At 38.7% G+C, this 21,831-nt stretch overlaps 1 protein-coding gene across 1 annotated transcript in view; it reads left to right on the top strand.

Annotated features, from left to right (window-relative positions):
• The window catches only part of CARNMT1 (carnosine N-methyltransferase 1), a 35,942-nt gene that overhangs the window by 11,919 nt on the left and 2,192 nt on the right, over positions 1–21,831 (top strand). Inside the window, exons 10-15 of the mRNA XM_082497979.1 lie at positions 2,392–2,981; positions 5,552–5,747; positions 6,743–6,906; positions 14,876–15,016; positions 19,303–19,481; positions 21,133–21,246. Of these exons, the coding sequence (XP_082354105.1) occupies positions 2,392–2,981; positions 5,552–5,747; positions 6,743–6,906; positions 14,876–15,016; positions 19,303–19,481; positions 21,133–21,246 (1,384 nt within the window). The remainder of the gene's footprint in view (positions 1–2,391; positions 2,982–5,551; positions 5,748–6,742; positions 6,907–14,875; positions 15,017–19,302; positions 19,482–21,132; positions 21,247–21,831) is intronic.

Below are 21,831 nucleotides of genomic sequence, written 5' to 3'. Positions count from 1 at the left end.
CCTTTTTCTTCAATGGCTGATGTTGGAGGAGGACTCTGTTCATCTGCCTTTGATCCTGATCCATGCATTCCTGAATCCAGTTCCTGAGTTCAGCTCCTGACCGTTGCTGAGTCCAGTCTGGGACTTTGCCAGTGCCTGCCAGTGACATGATCATCATCCTGGGAGCTCGGTACAGTTTTGTATATATTTCATTATTTCTTCATTATGATATTTTCTTTTTATTATTTTATTATTATCTCATTAAGGTAGTTTAGTTTCTTTTAAACGCATAAGTCTCTTTTTCTCTCATTCTTCTCTCACTTGGGAGAGAAGTTAGAGAGCCTCTCTTGTTCATTCCTGGGGCCAGCCCAGCCCAAACCATGAAAGGACCCCTCTCAGGAGCAGGAAGTTCAGTATTGGCAGTACCTGAGTGATTTTATTCAGCAAGTTTAACTGCGGTTCAGAGGAGGGACTGAACAATGAAATCACCCAAGTTTGCAAATGATACTGAGCTTTCTCAAGTAGTCCAACATTGCCCCAGTGGCAAGGAGCTCAGTTTTGTAAGATCCTTCCATGGGGAAAAGGGGTATATGAGCTCCAGTATAGACTTATGCATTTGTGGTATAAATAATTTATCAGAATGTACATGGTGCTGTACTTGTAGTTCAGAAACTTGTAGTTACAGCTCAGGGCAGAGATCTTTGACAGTTTTGAAACCATCGCCATGTTGTGGAGCAGCATCAAAATATTAGATAGGCATCTTATGGAAGGTGTTTGAATCAGTAAATTCAAAAGGGGTTGGGAAGATTCATTGACACCACACCCATAAGAGCCAGTAAAAGAAGCAGGCAGGTTTATACCATAGATGGCCTGTAGAAGCTGGCCAGGCTCACCTGTGGTGTCTAAATTGTGTCCTTTTGCCAGTTGCTACAGCAACTCACCTTAGTGGGAACAGACAATGAACTCTTCTGAGTCCCTTTGGGAGTTAAAGTATTTCAGGTGCCATGATAAAAGCTTACAGAATTCTCCTGCAACGTTGGTATGTTGGTAGGATGCTTTTGCTTTGAAGGTGGTACAGCCCCTGAGAAGAAAAATCTAGTTTGCCCCTGGCAGATGCCTTTTGACTGCCAGGGCTGTGCTAGCTGCAAAGTGGTTGGGGAGGGCTGCAGCACAGGAGTCGGTGGTTCTTCTGTGAAGGAGAGATGGGTTTTGGTTTTTTTTGAAGTGGTGCCAGATTCTGCTGGCTGCAACTTCAGGCTGTCATAGCTGAAGGAAAGCTTTACTAAGTGTCTCACGTATGTTTAGAAGTAGTGTTGTTCTATAGACGGGTAATGGGCTAATGGCTCATATATAAGAAGCACAGAAATGCAAGTGCAGGATCAGTTTTACATCAAGAAGGTGATTTATTCATTATGCCAAAATAACAGAACATGACAATGTACTTGTCATAAACACTGATGTAGTAAGAACAACCTTTTTTATCTTGCAGAGCTATTGCTCCCTCTCTAACCTTCAAAGTTAAGTCTGAAAGCCGAATTTCTGTTTACACTGTATATCATTGATTCAGATGTTGGTTTTGTCACATACAAGGTGTTTGTTACTTTATGAAACTACTTCGTGTGCTCTTGGCAACAATGACTTCTTTTGTCCTTCCCGCTGGGAATGATGTCTGTGCTTTCTCTGCAGCACTAAACACCTTTGTGGTCAGAACTGTCCAGTCAGTTAATGTAGTTGCAAGAGAGCCAGAGCAGCGTGAGAGTAAAGAAAAATGGTAACAGTAACAGTAAAGTGAGAGCGTTTGTTATTTCCACAGAGATAAGGGTAGTGTGCCAAAAAAACCTTCTGCTGTTCCCCTTTTATGTTACTTGCTGTACTAAAAGACTACCACTTCCTGCGATGTTGAGTGACAAGCGACACAGGACAGCGCTGGTCAGGTTCCCAACGTGAGGAGGGGATGGGCCCTCACCAAGAAGGCTCTCTGGTATGAGCTGCCTCTTCTCAACGCAGGTGGGAAAGGCACATGGGGACTCGCTGCAGGACAGGCAGGAGGGTGTCAGACACCTTCTGTCAGGCGGGGGAGGATGTGCTCAGCTGTCCTCAGGGTGAAAGCGTGGCCTTGTGGGGGGAAACACAGTCATCTAAAGACTCGTGCGTTGCTAGACACAGCTTAATTTGCCTTCTCGCTTTTCTACCGCCCCCGTCGGCCCCCGCCCTTGTTTGAGGGAAGCATAATCCGCCCGTAGTCCGGTGCAGAGCTACTCGCGGACCTCTATTTGTGGCTCCCGCCTCCCCTCACCACAGCCACCGCTGGCGGCCGGCTCCCGCACCGGAGGTCGTTTTCCTCCCTCCCTCCCTGTGACAGCTAACGGCTGCACAGGGAATACGTTGTGAGGGTACTCATCTAAAAAACAGTCCCATCATGTTCGCCTCACGTTGCGGGGGGGGGGGGGGGGGGGGTTGTCGGTCAGCCATTACTCGAGGCCCGCGGCCCGCTGCGGCCGCGCGCCACCGCCAACCCCCACCTCACCGCCCCGGCCCCGCTCACCGCCGGCGGGAGCGCGCCTGCTCCTGACCCCGCCCCTCTTCTCGCGATGCTCGCCGCCCGCCCGGCCCCGGAAGCGAGCGAGGGAACGTGCGCGGCCGTTGGCGGCGGCTGTTGCGGGGATGTCGGCCACGTGCGCCGTGTCCCGCAAAGCGCAGCCGCTGCCGCCGCGTCCCCCAGGCGAGCGGGATCCGCCGGCCAAAGCCATGCGCAGGGGGATGCGGCGGGGCCACGAGGAGGAGCGGGAGCAGCTGCCGTGGCCGGCAGAGAGCGCGGGTGGCGGGGGTGGCGAGCCCGAGGCGGAGCAGGCGGCCTCGCTGAGCGACGAGCGGCGGAGACGGCAGCCGCAAGAGCCCAGGGCGCTGGCGGCGTCGGCCACGGCAGCCGGGGCGGCGGCGGAGGAGGAGCGGCTGGAGCGGGAGCATTTCCGGAGGATCATCAACGCCTTCCGATACTACGGGTAACCCAGCTCTGCCGCCTGGGGTGCGGGGCCCTGCCCGGGTCCCCTCCCCTCCGCCGCGTCCTCCTGTCAGCGACCGGACTCTGCAGGGGGCAGGAGCCGGCCGGCCGAGCCGGCGGCCCCCGCCGCCCTCTCGGAGCTCTTTGCTCTTCCGCGGCTGCGGTGTGGCCGCCTCCCTCGGCCTGTGGGCCGCGGGGAGCGCCGCGCCTGCGGCGGGGTTGCGGCAGCCTGAGTCGGGGAATGACCCCGCTGCTGCGCCCTTTTCCTTTCTGCACACGCCAAAAAAAAAGTCGCCTGGGTGTCTTTGTCAGCTAGGAAGCATAAAATAAAAAAAAAAAACAAACCAAACAAAACAGACCAAACTAAACTGGCTGTCAGCGCACTTGAAGAGGGTGTGGAAGGTCTCTTTATAAGATAAAATGCTTTAAGGCGCTGTAAAGTACCCAAAGCAATAGTAGCTCCTGCAGGTAAAGAAATGCAAACGGTGTTTCGATTATTGGGGAAGTTTTGGAAGGACGTGTTAATTTGTACAAGAGATGAGACCTGTTGATAGTGCTGATAGATGCCTTTTTATTTATATAACTGTAGTTTTCTAGACATTTGTTGAGTCAGAAAACGGGCGTGATGGACTAGGAATGAGATAAAGGGCAGAGGGGGACCCGACGTTACATCTGAATGCATGGAATAGAAGAGGAAACAAAACTTACTTGAATTGGGGGGGGTGGGGGGTGAACGGGACGAACAGACACGACTGGCTGGAAAAGTCCAGTCCGCTACAGTAGAGCCTTCCGACCCTTGAGCACATCGACACTCCTGCCCAACTTGGTGTCATCTGCAAACTTAATGAGGGCGCACTTGGTCCCCTTGTCCAGATCATTGATAAAGATATTAAACAGAACTGGCCCCAGTACTGAGCCCTGGGGAACACTGCTTGTCACTGGCCACTGACTGGATTTAACTCCATTCTTTGGGCCTGTCCGTCCAGCCAGTTTTTCACCTGGCAAAGCATATGAACAGCCAGTTTCTCCAGGGGATTGCTGTGGGAAACAGTGTCAAAAGCTTTAGTAAAGTATGTAGACAACATCCACAGCCTTTCCCTCATCCAAGTGTCTCATCTTGTCATAGAAGGAGATCAGGTCAGTCAAGCAGGACCTGATTGGGCCTGATCACCTGGTTGTCTTGTATGTGCTGCGTGATGGCACTCAAGATGATCTTCATTGTTTGTGTGTAGTTCTTGTGATTTCAGTGAATTATTCATTCGGCTAGAAGGTTGCAATTCAATGGGAAAGGGTGGAAGATTGTAGTTCACATAATTTTTGTGACAAAACTTTCAAGAGGATGATATTAAGCTAAGCTGATGTGCTTTATGTAGAGGATCCATTTATTTTTCTTATTGTTCCTTCTCTGGTTTTTGTTCTTGAATGTGATTTTAAACCAGTGTAGCTATTGCAATGAATATGCCCTTCTCAGTAGCGCAGATGTAATGTTGGAGATACTAACTGGTCAAATTTCCAGACTGAGGTTGCAATTAAAATTGCAACAATTGCACCATACTCTCTGTGATGGCTAGTTTTCAACTCTGTGCTGCTGCATGCTGACACAAGAGTTTGAGAAACTGCAGTATGACTTAACCTAATGAAATTATTCTCCGCTGCCTAAAGGGCAGTATCCCTTGTCCTGGCTTTCTGACCTCTCCTCTCTAGAGTCCTTATGACTACTGAGTCACCTTGACTTGTTAAACTAAGAGAAGTCAAATCTAGCAAAGTTTATACAGGTCTCTTCAAGGATTAGCAAGTTGAATGAGCTTTGTGGCAGGCCTGGTGAGTGCTAGAACAACGTGGAGGGCAGAACTGCTCTGAGTGAGAAGGAAGAGATAAAAAACCAGACCTCTTCCTCTTGGCAGTAGATTCACGTTTTTTATGGAACTTTTATTTTTGGGAATTGGAAGAGATATTTTTAGCTTGGATCAGTTAAGTGACCAAATCCACAATACTCATATTTGAGGGGAATATGCTGTTAAAAGAAGGTAGCTTAATACCTTAGTGTGGCTGCCAGAACTCCAGCATGGTCCAGGTGCAACTCTTAAGGTTCTTTCAGAAGCAGTTGATTCTGAGGATCCCTATTCTGACTCCACAATTCGTTATTTCTGTAGCCAAGGTTTACTATAGCCTTCAGCTGTTAGTTCAATTTAAATTGGATTTGTGAAACAGTCTGGCTAGTTTTCATAAGTTTGGGAGCTGGTTGTTCATTAGATTTTGTAGATCCATGTATTAAGGTAGTGATGACCTGTGCTGGAAACGAGTGGCTGATGATGAAACTACAAGAAGAAAATGATGGTCCTCTTAACTGCAACATGTTTAAAAGAGTGGTAATGTAGAACTAGAGCTTAAAACAAACATTTTGCCTAAAAAATACTGAAGAGTTGTTCTCTAGTAAGGAATTACAAAGTCTGATCTCTTTCTTTGTCTAAAAAGAATAATTGTAATTGCAGTAGTTCAGAATGAATGGTTTATATTTAGTGTGTGTGTTGCTTCTAAACATCTAAAGACCTTAAACCTTTTACTTTTTAGAACGAATATGCATGAACGAGTGAACAGAACAGAGAGGCAGTTTAAATCTCTCCCAGCTAACCAACAGAGTCTTCTTCCTCAATTCCTTCCTCACCTTGACAAGATTCGGATGTGCATTGATCATAATCAAGAGATACTACAGACCATTGTGAATGACTGCGTTCATATGTTTGAAAATAAAGAATATGGAGAAGACGTATGTTAAAATGGACTTTTTCATACTCCAAAATTAAATTCTGTACGCTTTGGGATTTTCTACATTTGTTTTTCATGCTTTTAGGCCTCCAACTTTCCTTTTGCCTTCTTTTTCTCCTTTTCTTATTTCCTGTTCACTTATATTTTCTCACTCTTGTCTTTCACATGTTGTAGAGCTGCTGTTTAATAAAACTATTTGTTGTTAGTCCTTGCAGTTACACTTACGAAAACTAATTGTGAATTTGGCAAATCACAGTAATCACTTATTCTAAAAAAGCAGTTTTTCACTCCAGAGTTCTAGCTCTACCCTGCTTACATTTTAAAGTTATTTTTTCAGTTAAATATTTAGAGCATAAATGGTGGTGTCTGTCTTGCTCTAGGTTATTATATGTTATGGCATTCTAAATCAGTTACAATTTTAGACAGGCCAATTTTTTTTTACGATCTTACACTGTAAAAGCTTTTTCACTAGTTAACCTGCTTTTTTTAGTATGACATCTCTATCAAACAAAATTGCACTCAGACTTAAAAGATTGGCAGAGTTTGAAACTGAAGTCCCTTTTTAGTATTGGCCCGCAAGGTGCAGTGTTGGGCAGCTCTAATGTGAGCTTCTCAGTGTTGCCTCATCAGTACCTAAAGGGGATCCTATTCGCAGGATAAGCAGTTCAGCATCTGCATTAGCTAAGCCCTGGTCCTCTCCTGAATAAAGAATATCCAATGTGCTCTGCTATGCCATACTACATATTGGGGTTTTTTTATGTGGAACCTGGTCTCTTGGTTGCAGAATTGAGACCAGCAAAGTGAACTTGTTTAGGATTCTAGGTTGGATTTGAGCCCTTGTCCCAGGAGTGAAGGGCTAGTGCTTTGTCAGTTAAAACTCCCAACAGCCCTTATAGCATGGCTTTTGTTTATAATTTACTTTTTTTTTCCCCCCTCAAGACTAAAAATACTTGGTACATTTCCCACTAACTTTCTTTTTTTCCCCACTTTAATCAGGGAAGAGGGAAGATCACACCAGCTTCAACATTTGACATGGATAAATTGAAATCCACATTGAAACAATTTGTGAGAGACTGGAGTGAAGAGGGAAAGCCTGAGAGAGATTCCTGCTACCAGCCAATCATTAGCGAAATTGTAAAGAACTTTCCAAAAGAAAGATGGTAATAGTGTTTTAAGACTTAATTTTGTGGGGGCATACACTGTTGCACGAATCTAACAAAGTTTTTATGGAGTAATGAAAAGCTTGAATTTGAAAATATATAAAATATATATTACTGTGAATGCAATGGAATTTATTTTTTTAATCAAGAAAGTTTTTGTTTCTAATACAAGGTGTTGGAAAAAAGCATGATCATAAACTTCAAAAAGGAATACCAGGTAAACCAGAATTATTTTTTTTTCCTGCAGCTTCGTGTAACAGGATATCTGTTAATTTTTCAAGTAAGAGACCTCAGGAGACTGTGAATTTAACTCAGTTGTGCTAGGTGAGGTAAAGTTTGCAGGTTAGCAGATTCTCAGAGTGAGTGCGCTGCAGATACAGGGAAGGACCCTTGTGACACCAGCAAGTATGAGTATTGCCCTTTATGGTGATAGGAGGGAAGAAGACTCTTAACCTCTAGTGCAGTTTTATTGCACTAAGAATTTACCCTGCAAATATTTAATTCTAACCTTGGTTTCAGACAGGTGTTACAAAGCAAGTCTTAAAAAAAGCTTTGCTGCATGTGTGAGGGTAGCTTTGTAACTGCATTGGCTTGTTAACACCACCAAAATAGTAATCAGTGTGAGTTGTTTCTTTTTCAGGTAACTTTAGGTAGAAGTATACTGGTAGAATCTCAGAAAGATTCTTACAGCTGTAAGAATTCTGTGTTTAATGGTTCTGCCACTTATTCAGCCCGTCATCATAAAGCACATTTCAGTTTAAGCTTAGTGCTGTTATAATGGGAAAATTTGTCAACTTTGTACTCCTAAATGTAACAGGTCAGAACTTAGGTTTGATATAGCTGGGTGTTACTGTGGGTTTTTTCTTTCTCAGTAATTGCTAATAATGCACTTGTACCAATTTTAAAATACCTTCCACTAGCCATTTTTTAATTTTCATTAGTAAAGAGCATTAGTGGTGGCAGAACATGGAATGGGCGTGGTTGGTTGGTTTCTCTTTTGCCTTGGGCTAACATCTCAAGGTGTATGTATGACTAAAAATGTTTTATCTGAAGGTGAACTTTCTGCAATGTTTTTAGTGCTAATAGGGCATTACATAAGATAAAAATGAAAAATACTATAGGTTACCTGATGTACTTCTGATGTGCAGATCTGTAGAAAAAGTCATAGTTTTGAAAGTAATCATTCTAATCTTCAAGTCAGCATTTCATCTTTTTCTCTGTGTGCTAACCTTTTTGGTTATGGGAAAAGTATCTTATGTCAAATCTTAAAAGATACATGACTGAAGTTGGAAAGTCTTGAGTTTATGTTAATAATCAATTAACTATTTCAAACACTCCAGTTGGTATTAGGAAGCAACATGTGAAGTTGATGGCTTTGTGCTTCTTTACCAGGAATTCGGTTTGTTGTTGTCAAACACAACCACCATGACAATGCTTCTGTCCCTGTTGTGATGTCTCTGAAGAACCATTTGGGGTTTTTTTTTGTCTCTACAGAAATCTCAAAACATCACTGTATAGATCAAACATCTCTACCACAAGTTTGAATTTGTCAAATGAAACTTTTATTTATTCACAAAATATGCATTACATATGCATACTATATAGAGGTTTCATATTCATGATCATTTGGAGCTGTCGTAGCATTTATGTAAAACCTTTGCTCTGTTCACAAATTGTTACTTATTGTTGTCAGCTCGCTCTTTTTCGTAGTGACTGGAGGCTCTCCTGCTTAGGTGTACTTACCTCTTTGAGGCAAGAAGCAGAGTTGTTCAGAAAGGCCTGTTCTCTTTGTATATTAGCAGGCTTAACTGGCAGTGCCACCTTACCTTTGTCTGAGAAATAACTTCCTTGGCAGGACAGGCTGTCTGGTAAATCTGGTTCTTTTTTACAGTGTTTTTTACAGTGTTGGACAGGAGCCTTCTCAGTTTGAAGGGATGGAGAGGGACTGAAATGACCATAGTGAAGTTATTCTGGTTGTTGTGTATAGTGTGTGTAATGTCTGTTTCCTCTGGAGAGGACTGGCTGTGGGCCCTAATGTGGGAAAACGGCCTGTTAGATGAAATCTTGGAATTCAGCTTTATATTCCTTTGACTCCCTTTTGTGTGGAGTGCTGAAGCCTCCTGAGATGATGAAATGAAAGTGCTAGAGAAAAAGTGTGTTGTTGGCATTGGGTGATGGAAACAGCTTTGTCTGGATGTATTTTGCCTTGAAAAAGATGGAGAAATAAATATTTTAAATTTAAAACTGTCAGTACAAGTCAGCTTTTACTTTTTAATGGCTTTAGTGGAATTGTACATTCAGTTCTAGTTAACATTATTTTTCAACATTATTGGTTCCATGCATTGGAGTCAAATGAAAAAGGAATTTAAACTTTTGAAACTATTCAGGTGTGTTTTGCTGCATACATGCATATGTTGTGGTGTTGCTCTTTGCAAGATTTGCCTGTATTGGTTCAGTTGGTGTGCAGAGAACAGGAAAAGAAGTGCTCTATGTGCTCCCCCTCCTGGGAAGCAGAAGAGAGGTAAGCAACGGTTGACAGCATTTGTAAATTAGAACAGTCTTGTGAGTAGGTGCTACTGTTATCTTGTGTTTCAGTCCAGTTCTCTGACAAGACTGTCACCTAAAAATAAAATAAAATGGCAAAAGCTGTTTCTGCCTTCCATTCCTCTTCAGAAATAATGCCTTATTTCTGTTTAGCATTTTAATACAGAATCCGTTAGTAGGATCAACAAAGCAGTTTTAAGTGAAGTCCCATGAGATACGGTCTTCCTGAAGAACTGATAGATTCCTTGCATTATTCATGTTGGAATTTAATCGTGTTTCAGCTCACAGGGTCTCTGTAGTATTGTCTACCTTTTGATGAAGCCATTTAGATTTCTTGGATTTCATGGGTCTGAATGAACCATGATCACTGCTTTCTGTAGAAGAAAACAGTAAAATCATAGATACATTTTTATTTCTTGATGGAATATGTTCATTAAAGCATTATGGGGGAACATTAAGTTGAAAATCTAAATAAGCATGCCAATATTATTTTTTTTTTTAATTGTCCTCTTCTTTAGTCATCTTGATTTTCTTCCACTTTTACTGTTACCCGTCCTACTTATGTAAAAGGATGTTAAGACTATCAGCTTCTTGTCCAAAAGTATCCAAAGAAATAGTTAACCTTTTAGTTAATTATCATCCCATGGCCAAGAACAGTAAAGTATTTTCTCCAAAGTTTTGATTTATTCATTAATGTGGCCTCTGGACCCACCTCTAACTTGAAATCTAAATCTATCACACAGTCCAGGAATTGTTTGCATTTTCCATGATATCGTCAGAACAGCCCAAAAGAAGTCACCAGTGCTTAATTTCCATTTTATTTGAAAAACATAGCTTATTGGCCCAAGCTTGGCTATACTTCTTGCATGTCCTCAGTCACTTTTACAGTTGTGATAAAATTTCTGCTTTATACGAGTTTTTTTTAAACTTTATATAAAATACGTCTGTCCGTGCAGGGTTTTGAATCTCGTTAAAGATTGTGCTTAGCCTAAACTTTTCTTTAAACATCGTATTTAAGAAAAAACTAGATCTCTAGTGTTACTGCAGTCCACTGAAGGCTTTGCACTCTTTACATGGAAGTATGTAAACCTTGCTTGCTATGTTTGGAGAAGAATTGTGCATCAAATGATTGGGCTTTTTAGCTACCTTCATTATTTTATTTGAAAAATAGTTGTCTTAAAAAAAAATTCTCTGAAAAAAATCTGATTACGGTTAATTAATGAAAAATACTATACTGAGAACTGGATCCATTCATTATCTAAATTTATAAGCACTACAGAAATAAGACATCAGGAAAGGAGTGCCAAAGAGTGATTCTATGCTGATGTTTCTACTGATCTTCTGTGTATGAGCTGTATATTTCTTATCACTTCTTGTCATTAGATAACATTGAATTGCAGTGTTAAGTTTATGAAAATGAGGTTTGTGTTTGATCATACACGCTAATTTTTCTTTTTCTGAACTTATTTACTCCTTCAGCACTATTATTTTTTTGTTAAAGCACAATAGGCATGAGAAAAAACCTCAAATATAATTTTTCACTTAAAAAAGGACACCAAGTTAAAGTCTTCATTAATGGCATTAAATTTCTAAAAGCTGAAAATACATCACACTGCAAAATGCAGTACAATAATGGCATGACAGATTTTAATTGTTTCTGATATTTCTCCACTATATTTTTGAGACTGCTCCAGTTTCAATAGTTGAGCCAAACAGTACCTTGCAGCTCTCTTCCCTGCTCTTTGACCAGCCTTCTCTCCCCACACCTGTCAGGTTAATAAGCCAGTATTTCTTCCTTGTTGCCCCACAGGTTTTTAATGGGTACTTGTTGGATACCTGTTTGTGTTCCTAACCAAAGCTAGATCTGTGTCATAGAAATCCTGCTGCTGCTTGGCTAGTTCAAGGCTAGTGGATACCCATAGATTATTATCAGTTATCACAGTTTGGAATTTTTTTTAAATGTCTTTGCTACTGCTGCAATTACATATCTACCAAAGGAAAATGTTTTTTTCTAGCATTCTAAATTTTCTTATGACTGTAGCCATTAAAAAAACTGTTACTGTTCAATTAAAATTTTTTAGCTGTTGTGATTCAAAAATTAGTATAATATAGTGCCTTGGAGTGCTCCCACTACCACCTATGTGATACCTTAATTTTTTTGAAATTCATCAACAGCTTGTCACTAACAATTCCTTTTAAGTGTTGAAAAGCAAAAGGTGTTTAAGCATTTTTTTTGATAGCAGGACACTACCTGTTATGGAGTAAGTTTGCCACATACCTAATTTCTCTGATCATAGATTTAAAAAAAAGCTCTTGAACCAGTTTGGAAGGCTAGTGTCAATGTTAGTGGACTCATATTTGATTATATTGTATTCTGTTAGCTGTGCTTTGTATGCTGAAACAAATAGGTGGCCAGCACTAGTCCCTAGCAACTGATAGGAAAAGCATAGATAGAAGTTAAATTGCTAACAAGTTTCCAGACAGACTTCCAATACCTTAATAAATATGGAAAGGAAAGGGCAGTTAAAATCAACTGTTTTGTAAGGCAGAAATGGAAAAATTAGTTCAGAGATACAAAAGCTTTATATTGTGAATAAAAAGATACAACTACAAGCAATTGAAAATCAACTCGCTTGACTGTTAGAGGCTTTATCCTGTTTTAGGATGAATAACGATGCAGATTTTGAAATGTGATTACACCTGCATAGCTATTAGTAATTAAGTTGTTTTAAGAAAGTGTCTTTTATAATCAATGTATGATAATCTTGGAAGTGGCTTTTCAACCCACTTATTGTAGAAGTGTCCACATGGGGGTGCAAAAATCTGTGTAGAGCTAGTCTAAATATTTCATAAATAAAATTAAAACTGTAAGGAAATTAAGAAATAGATGAGGTTAGAAATACATTTGGAATAAGTGTACCACTACAAATAGAAAAAGCTTTAAGATTTATTTTTTTCTAGCTTCTCCCAGAAAATGGATTTTCTTCCTCCGTCTGGGTCCCTGTTTTCAAAAATTTTGCCTTGAGCAAGTAGTTTTCCCCTGAATTGATCTTTTGTGTTTCAGTAGGACTTCATGGCTAGCTCTCTTGTGGCTTTTCTTGTAAAAGAGAGGTAAGAACCGTTGATTCACAGGAGTGGTCTTAAGTAATAGCAAAGTCTTGATTTCCTGCTTCTTGTTAATCAGAAAACAAAGAATCTGAAAGTATAATGGAATGGAAATGAAACTCAGGAATGAGAAGAACTTTTGATTTTTCCATTTGGGAGGCTTCACTAATTAGATGATTAAGCCACAAACCAAAAGAGACTGTTAAAACTGCTTTGCTAGTTTGTGTGGCCTTTAGAAAAGAATAGTGCTTTCTTTTGGTTTTGTATAGTCTTCAGAAATGTACTACTTTTCAGAATTTCCGTAACTCCTTCACACGTTGTCAGGCTTATGCAGTATACTAACTATTTTGAACCCTTTTTGGCATCCTGAATTTTTATGTAGTTAAAGGCTTTGCATTTTGCTTTCATCATATGTTTGTAAGTGCTGGTTGTGGCTTCCTTCATTTAATTGCATATAAATTGATACACAATTGATAAATTACATATACATTGATATATGTGATACACATTGAAGGTGACATGCAAAAGGGAGAGTAGTCTATGAGTATGCACATTTGTGGTTTTGGGACATGAAATTATGAAGTCTTGTTCACAACTGGAAACTGAAAAATTCTTTCTTTTTTGATTACGTATCTTTTCAGTTTGGCACGGGAGTGTTTTTTGTTTTATGAGTGAATGTTTGATTGTGTTGTGATGGAAGTCTAATGGTTAGAATATATATACATTGCCTTTTCTGCCTGAAAGAAGAGGAAAAGCTTGAGATTCTTAGTTCTTCTATTAGTTGCTGAACTTGGAAGATGGGAGAGGTTTTCTAGGTATCACTGTAAACATACCCTTTTGAATGTCTTCTGGTCATCTTCAACTTAATGCCTAGTTAAGGGAACTGAAGGGTTAGAGAGCTACAATGTACTTTGATTTAGAAAATCTTATGTCTTTTAATGTGTTTGAGTGAAATAAGTGAACAACTCTCCTGGTTTGAGGTAAAACAGGACCAATTCTGTTCGGTAACTTTGCTTCTTAGCTGTGCCTCTTCTAACTACTGAAATTAACAGCATATTGTGCAGAGAGGCTCTTGCTTATACTTATTGCTATAACACCGAAGCCCAGATAACTTGGTTATTTGCCCTGATGGAGGGTCAGAAGTGAAAAAGAGTAGAGGGGTCCCACCTGTGGGGAGGAGTGGACAGGACAGGTGACCCAAAACTGGCCAACGAGGTATTCCATCCCATCTGCCTCATGCTCAGTATAAAAGCTGAGGGATCAAAGGGTCAGCGCTCTTTCTTCAATGGCCGGTGTCCAAGGAGGACTCTTGTCTGTTCATCTGCCTTTGATCCTGATCCTGAATCCAGTTCCTGTCCATCACCAAGTCCAGCCTGGAACTTCCCCAGTGCCCGCCGGTGTTGTGATTGTCATCCTGGGAGCTTCATACAGTTTTGTATATATTTCATTACTTTATTTTTATTTTATTATTAATGTTTTGTTAAAATATTTTAGTTCCTTCTAAACTCAGAAGTCTGTTTTTCCCTCCTCTGCTGCTCTCTTTGAAGAGAAGGGTAGGGGGGAGCATCTGTCGATCCTATCTGGGGTGCCCCACATCTCCAGTAGCTTTTTGGCCTGAACCATGGCAGATTTATTGGCGCCGAACGTGGGGCACGAGCAGGGCCTGACGAGAGCTCTGATAGATTGCCCGAATAGTTTGAATTCCAGCTTGCTCAAAGATTAGAACAGACAGCTCACATCATGTTGTTCTTAAATGAAATGTTATATTGTGCCTTTAAAGACACAACAACAGCATATGTAAAACCCACAGCTGCTGAGAACGTAACTACTTTAAGGATTTTACAGTCTGAATTGCTCATCAGCTTATGGAAGTTTTGTTTGGTTTGTGTTTCTGATGTCCAGATACATGTTTGTCTTTCATGTGATGTAACCAAGAAGATTTCTAAAATATTTACTAGATATCAGTGGGCCTCATAGAAAAATAAATGATGCTTTATGATAATGTTCATTCTTCAATTCACTTAAGAGATTTTAGCTTGGTAACTGTTAAAAGTTTTCAGGAAAAAAAAATTGTTTTGTAATTATGCTCTGTATTCTGAATGAGGGTTGTATATGTTCTTTTGAGTCATTTCTGTGAATTATGTTGTACAGTTAACCAATCTGATCAGAACTGGCTCAGTTTGCGTTTAAAAAGTAAAGTCATACAGGAAATACATTATGATATCTAAGTATATGGGGGGAAAAATGTTTGACTGGACCTCTTAAGTTTTATTAAGAGGTGTCAGATAAAGTCTTAACTATTATTTTTGTTCTGTTGCAGGGATTTCTCCAAAGTTAATATCCTGGTACCTGGTGCTGGGCTAGGTAGATTGGCGTGGGAAATAGCTATGCTCGGTTATGCTTGCCAAGGAAATGAATGGAGCCTCTTTATGCTCTTTTCTTCTAACTTTGTACTCAACAGGTACATAGCTTATGTTTTACTTGCTGATTTAAACCTAGAGAGGCAAAATTATAAATGTGAAAAACTTGAATAAATAAAATTCAAAAGAATAGATTTGTAAGTCCTGGCACAGAATGCACAGAACACACAGAACCACTTTTTAGGCTGTTTTAATGAAAAAAAAAAAAAAAAAAATCTGTGGGATGAATGGGGGAGGGAAGCATTGTATCTGAGTCATTAAGATTATAGTAGAAAGCATGGCTTTTAAGTTACGAGACTTAAAATCTCTAGGCTGTACCACATATTTTCTGCATAATCTTGAATAGGGTTTTATGATTTATTTCACGTCTGTTTGTGTGAAATGGACACCTATCTCACTGGTGTCAAATATGGACTAGTTAATATGTGCATGGTACTTAGTGGTGGTGATTAGTAACAGAGGAAACCTGTTAAAGTGTTACATTCCATACTAAAATTTTAGTCACTGTTTCAATATGAAAAACAACCACCAAAGCACACTGAACCACTTCTTAAGCAAGTGGCTAAAATAATATAGTTCTACAGTTACTCTGAGGTACTAAATCTGAATGTAGTAAATTTCACTTCATAGGTTTAACTTAGAGTGACATTTTTATATTTGTTACTCTTGTCACTTGCAGTGGAAATTACTGATTTCATAATGAACTTGTTAAGAGTGGAAAGTAGGTAGCAAATGCAACTTTTAAGAAGGAAGGTGGGAAAACTGGTGGTGGGTGGGCAACTGTGAAAGAGGTCTGGGGGAGGTGTTTCATTTTTGTGGGGGGAGTTCATAACAAGAAAGACAGAATTTGCCAGTTTCTTCTTCAATCTGAAATGATACACCTTTGCTGAAAACACCTGAACTATTGGTTTGTTGTATTCTATATTATCATGATGTTTTGGAGCCCTTTTTGTAGACTGATTGTTCATAGAGGAGTGTGATAATCTTAAATCTGTTTTAGCTTAGTGTTCAAAAACAAGGGGAAAACACTTTATTATGGCTGCTGCATGTCTGCTTAAAACAATAGTAGTCAATGTGGTGACAATATTTGCTAGAGGTTTATTTGTTCTTTCTTTTACATTATACTTAAATTACTCATCTGGTGGTTGAAATTACAGTTGAGCTGATCTAATGCTTTGCAGCTACTGAAATGAGGTCACATTCTTCTCGTCCTTAGCTCCACAGCCTTGCTGGCTCTTATGCTCTTTGGAACTTTTGAAATTATTCAAAGCAGCATAAAAGTATTCATTTCTTATATTTCAGAGCACTGATCAGGTGTCATAGTGGTTCAAATCTGAAAGTTAACTTTACCCCTAAGTATCTCTGATTACATGGTTTTTGTCCTCTTTAAATAATGAGTCTTAGGCCTGTAAGTGGAATACTCCTGAAGATCCGTGCTTAGTTTACAACAGTAATCATTCCTAGCATCTAATGCTCATGTGGCATTTCCTGTTTTTATCAGATATTGAGCAAGGAGGTATATATGCATTAGACTTGCTGATGATTAGATTTTTAGACAGCAAAATTGAGTGTGGTGCAGCTGCTGTAATTTTTGTCTTTGCTGGCAAGTTATCAGTTACAAGTTTCCTTGTTATCATGGAAGCGTATACTGCTAACCTGACTCTGCATTTCAGTCAATTCAGTTGAAGTCCAAGCATTCCTTTCTGCCAGATCTAGTTGTGGGCTTGGGATGTCTTTTAAGGAGGTTTCAGGGACTTTTGGGATCTCTCCTTTTAGTCTTAAGTGGCTGTTCCCAGCTAGCATTCTGAAATGGACATGTTTGCCTTCCTGGAACTGGAAGCAACAGCAACGATCAATATAATCTGAAGATTCCAGTTAAGGAAGAGTAGTAAGAAAGAAGGATTTTTGCAAATGAGATCTTAGCTACAGTTTAAATCTAATTAATTTTTGTTTTCAGTTGATAAAAGCATGAGGATTTTGCTAATGTGATTTAAGTATACCTTCTTTCTCTGACCTTGGTTTACTTTTAGGAAGACAAAATACTGTCTTGAGTGTCAAGCCAACTATTACAGTGGGCTCCTAGACATGGTACAGTGACTTAAATCTTCTGTATACAAAGTTGATATCTGCTGAAAAAAAAAAAAATCCAGTTCTCTTTAATTGTGACGTTTTGTTACTGTGGATGAAGTTGCATACCATGGTATGTAGAGAGTGCATCAAGGTGTAACTATGGTCACTGTAAGTGTTTGAAATTAATTAGAGAGCATTATTCCACTGAGGAAGTTCTAATTTGAAAATAAAGTGACCTGGAGCAGTTAAGCTACAATGGCTCCAAGACTGCTGCAGTCCTTGTATGGGAAATTGTGCTTTTTCTTGTATTGGTAAGGTTCTTACTGCTGGTGTGTTTTTTGTAGTGTTTAGATGAGTCCTGGATATAATGACAGATGGCAGAGGTCATCATTGGTGATGCACAGACACACTTCATTTCTTGCATGCCTTGGGATGAAAACTGTTAAGTATTTTGTCTTCCAGTCAGTGGGCAGAAGTAAGATTTGACCTACCCATCTTTTCCAGAACTGTCATTTCAGCTGAACATTGGACAGTAAATACCCCGCTCCTATGGAAAACAGTGAAGTGCATCATACTTAAAGATGATGGATTTTTATAATGTAACTTACATCATACATCCTTTGTTGGAAGGATGGAATTGTAAAGGACTGCAGTACTTCGTTTTGAAGTATAAATTACTGAAGCTGGAAGGGAGGTTTTCAAGCTTGAATATGGAGAGGGATTGATCTTTTATATTAAACTGGAAATTCCTTTGGGAACTGTTCAAAAGTCTACATGAATACACTTTGTGCTGGGAAAAAAAATATAAGCAGATGTGTGTTCCCTTATAGCTCAGAAAAAAAAAAAAACCAAACTCCTAATCTACCCAGATCTCTTATTTTCTTTACCCTGCTTTTGGGAAGATAGTCATTGTTAAAGCAAAATGTTCTGAGGATAATACAAATTGACTGGGAACATATGGAGAATGCTTGAATGGTTAACACATAACTTTTATTGGCCAATGTGGAGGGGTTTGGTGTTGGGGCTTTTTGTTGTTGTTGTGTTTGTTTTTTTTTTTTTAACCAAAATAGAAATGCTTTTCTTGAAGAAAATGATGCCCGTGTTATCAGGGCTTTTTCCCTCTTTTTTTTTTTTTTTTTTTTTTTTTTTGCTTTGGCTGACTGTATCTAGCTAATTGATATTGGTTTATTCATTATATATGGAAACAGCTGATCAGCACAGTATACAGCTACTCAAATACATGTTGTTTTTCTATTGTTTTTTACTGATAAAATTTGGCATGAAGAAGGGGAAAAAACATTATTTCAAAGACTTCACCACAGATGTTTTCTATCTACCAGCCAAAAGAGTGCACTTTCTATCACCTGCCAGATTGCTTGCAGTTTATTAAGTGTTTGATGATATGTATTTTATTGGACAGATGTGTCCGCTGACTCTGAAAGAAAATGGCTTCATTTTTTAATTACAAACTGATTTTACAAGACTGTGGGAAAAGCTGCTTTTTATAATTTAATGCTATATTTTATCATTTTTTAAAATAAGTATTGACTTAGTTGGTCCTGTGAACCCACAAATTTTATTTTACAAAGACATGTTTACTTGGCATAATTGCAACACTCCAGATGTTACTAACTTAAAATGACATCTAGTGCAAAACTAATATGCTTTGCAAAATGGAATTTATTTATTTTCTGAAATGTAAAAGCATACTTTCATTTAGCATCTGAAAAATACTTCTGTTCTGCTGTGCTTGAAAACCCCTGTGATTATGGTTCAGAAAAGACAAAAGTCCAGAACAAATTTTTCCAATAAAAGTCATGGAACTTATGTTACTCATTTAATATTTTTTTTCTTAAATAGAAAAAAATGATTCAGAAAGGCTTAGCTTTTCTGAATATGCTAAATCATAAATTTCATTAATATTGCAAAAAAAATCTTTTGCATTTTCTTTTCAGTGAAGAAATAAGTTCAGGAAAATGGTAAAAGTAGGAGAAGAAAATCTTAAGATTAAAAAAGGCAGTTTCTTTGTAGTGATAATTTGTGTGTCAGAGTAAAATTGTGGTTTTTGATCAGTTCGTAAATTCACAGGCTGTCAATGTTATGAACTAGATAGAATTCCTTTAGAAAATGAGTAGCTTTTGCAATAATTTTATCAAGAAAACAATGGATGTTGGTGAAAGTCTTTGCTTCCTACATTTCTAGATAATAGATAAGCAATTAGTCGAAACTGAATTGTGCTGATTTCCGTATTTTGCAGATGCTCTGAAATTAACTCGTGTAAGCTTTATCCCTGGATTCATCAGTTTAGCAATAACAGAAGATCTGCTGATCAGATACGTCCAATTTATTTCCCTGATGTTGATCCTCACAGTCTTCCTTCTGGTTCAAACTTCTCTATGACAGCAGGGGATTTTCAAGAAATTTATTCCGAGTGCAGTGAGTAAATGCAAACTTCAAAGCCGTCCATGTAGCTGTGTCTTCAGAATATTTATTATGGGATAGTTAATGGCTACAAATAGAAAAGAACTGTATCTACAAGCATGAAGCAAAAAGTACTAATGGTAGCAAGATTTTTTTTTTATTCCAAATCAGCTTTTATTTTTTTTCTTAGTTATCAAAAAATATGGGCACCTCCTTGCCTAACAGATCTTTGTTGCAGTAGTGCTAAATTCTTTCAGAATTTCTTTGCTATTCTTTCAGAATAAGATAGCATAGTAGTATTATGGAAAGGTTTACTTGATTTAAAAAAGTGATGTTACAGAGACAACAATGTAACTAGTCACTATCTTCTTTAGTGTAAAAAGTAGAAATACGAGGGGTTTTTTGTTGGTTAATTTCCTGTTGTAAAAGCAAAGCAAACTGTTTCAGTAGTGCTAAATTGTAAATGGAAACAATATATACTTATTGGCTGTCAATAGTAAATATTTCAGAGGCACATTATGGGGATGATAATTATCAAAGATTGAGACTTCTGTCAGTACAAATAACCGTATTTTTTCTTGTGATACCAGGTTAGTTGTGCTGTCCTCATTGCAGTTATGAAGTAATGTTTTATGACTAACCTAATGTTGAATTAGCTAGCAGAAGACTACCTTACATAGTGCCTACTCTACCAATTACATAGTTAGGATTTGATCAAGGATAGCACTCACTCGGTTCTTTTATATGTAGTCAAATATTCTAATATATACGTATTTGGAAGTCACTATTTTTTCCTTACATGGTATTGGATTATTTATCACTTCAGACATCTGTTTCCACCTTTCTGCCCCTATTAGACCCATAGCCATTTTTCACTAGGATTATATTGCTATTAATTTACCCTTTATTGTTCAGGTAGACTTCCAGATATTTTCTTGCAGGACCCATCCTTATAGCTGCTTAATTTTCTGAAGGTTCTGTTTTACATTAGAACATCTGATATTGGAATAAATTGAGATTTTTAATTCTTCTATATACAGAACTTAAAACTTTTGCAATTTCAAGGATATATGTTTAGAGAAAAAAGGGAGACTCATGCTTTAAAAGGTAGGCTTTGAAAGATCCTGCTTGTTAACTAGTAAAAAACAGCTGGAGAAATGTTCAGATACTGAATAAAATGTTTTAAAGCTATGTGATTTGTGATAGATTTCTAGATAGTAACTAGAGAGGCCCAGAATCAGTGGGTGTTTTTGCAGTTGTATTTTTAACTGTTGTGGTAATGAAGTTCATAGGACAGGTGAGTAACAGCACACTTGGGCCTTCATTTATATAAAATGTGTTACAATATTACATTTTACAGTACATAATATCAACATATCTCATTTTATATAACACATATGAACAATTTTGTAAAATGCATAAATAATGAATATGTATAATAGTTCAGAGTGCGTATGTGTATATACACACACATGAACCCAAACCTAACTGTTGTTAACATAAGCCAAAATACTTTATTTACTTGTAAATGAAATTAATAACCTTCAACTGTTGTTAGTTGAAGGTAATGCTGAGCATATAAACAAATACTGGGATTAAATGATGAACTTTTACGGGGGCAGAAACATTGAAACTAATCTTTGTGTAATTTGCTCTTTTTATGCAGATACATGGGACTGCATAGCAACTTGCTTTTTCATAGATACAGCACATAACGTTATTGATTACATTGATACTATATGGAAAATACTAAAGCCTGGAGGAATATGGATAAATGTAGGCAAGTGTGACCAACCTCTCTTCCTGCTAGTCCTGACTTATGTTTGATCTCATAACAGGCATCTAGTAGTTAAAAAGAGTTGTGGGGATGAATGTGTCTGTGTTGAAAACTCTGTAGAGCTAGAAACATCTAGAGCTTGGAAATAATCTCAGGTGTGTTCAGAATACGTCCAGGTGTTTGCTAGTTATAATCAAGTCAACACCATATGGTTTTTAAACAGAGTACATCTTCCCAGTGGCAGGTTTTGCATTCGTGTATCAAACATTTATTATTTCACAAATGTAGTGTCCTGTATTCTTTTTTCTATTTTTCTAAGAAACTAGAACTTTGTTCCCTGTGTGAATACATCCTTGCATCTTTTCCTTAATCTGTTGTCTAATTTGTACTGTACTGCTTCTAAGGAGAAGCTTTGAGAATGAGATTTATGTATGCCTTGTCTCAAAAGAAAAGAGGCTTAAATTAAGTCTTCCATGTTGAGCGGATGGCAAGCAAAACTCAGGAGTCACTGGTCAGTCACCAGCCAGTCACTACACCAGAGTCCTGGCCAGTCACAGAATGCCAGCAGAGCTCCTGAGCAGACCACAA

Source organism: Vanellus vanellus, assembly GCF_965231255.1.
Source record: "Vanellus vanellus genome assembly, chromosome: Z".
Classification (NCBI taxonomy): Eukaryota; Metazoa; Chordata; class Aves; order Charadriiformes; family Charadriidae; genus Vanellus; species Vanellus vanellus.
Note: the sequence above shows the minus strand (reverse complement) of the source record. Positions and strands in the feature narration are given on the sequence as shown.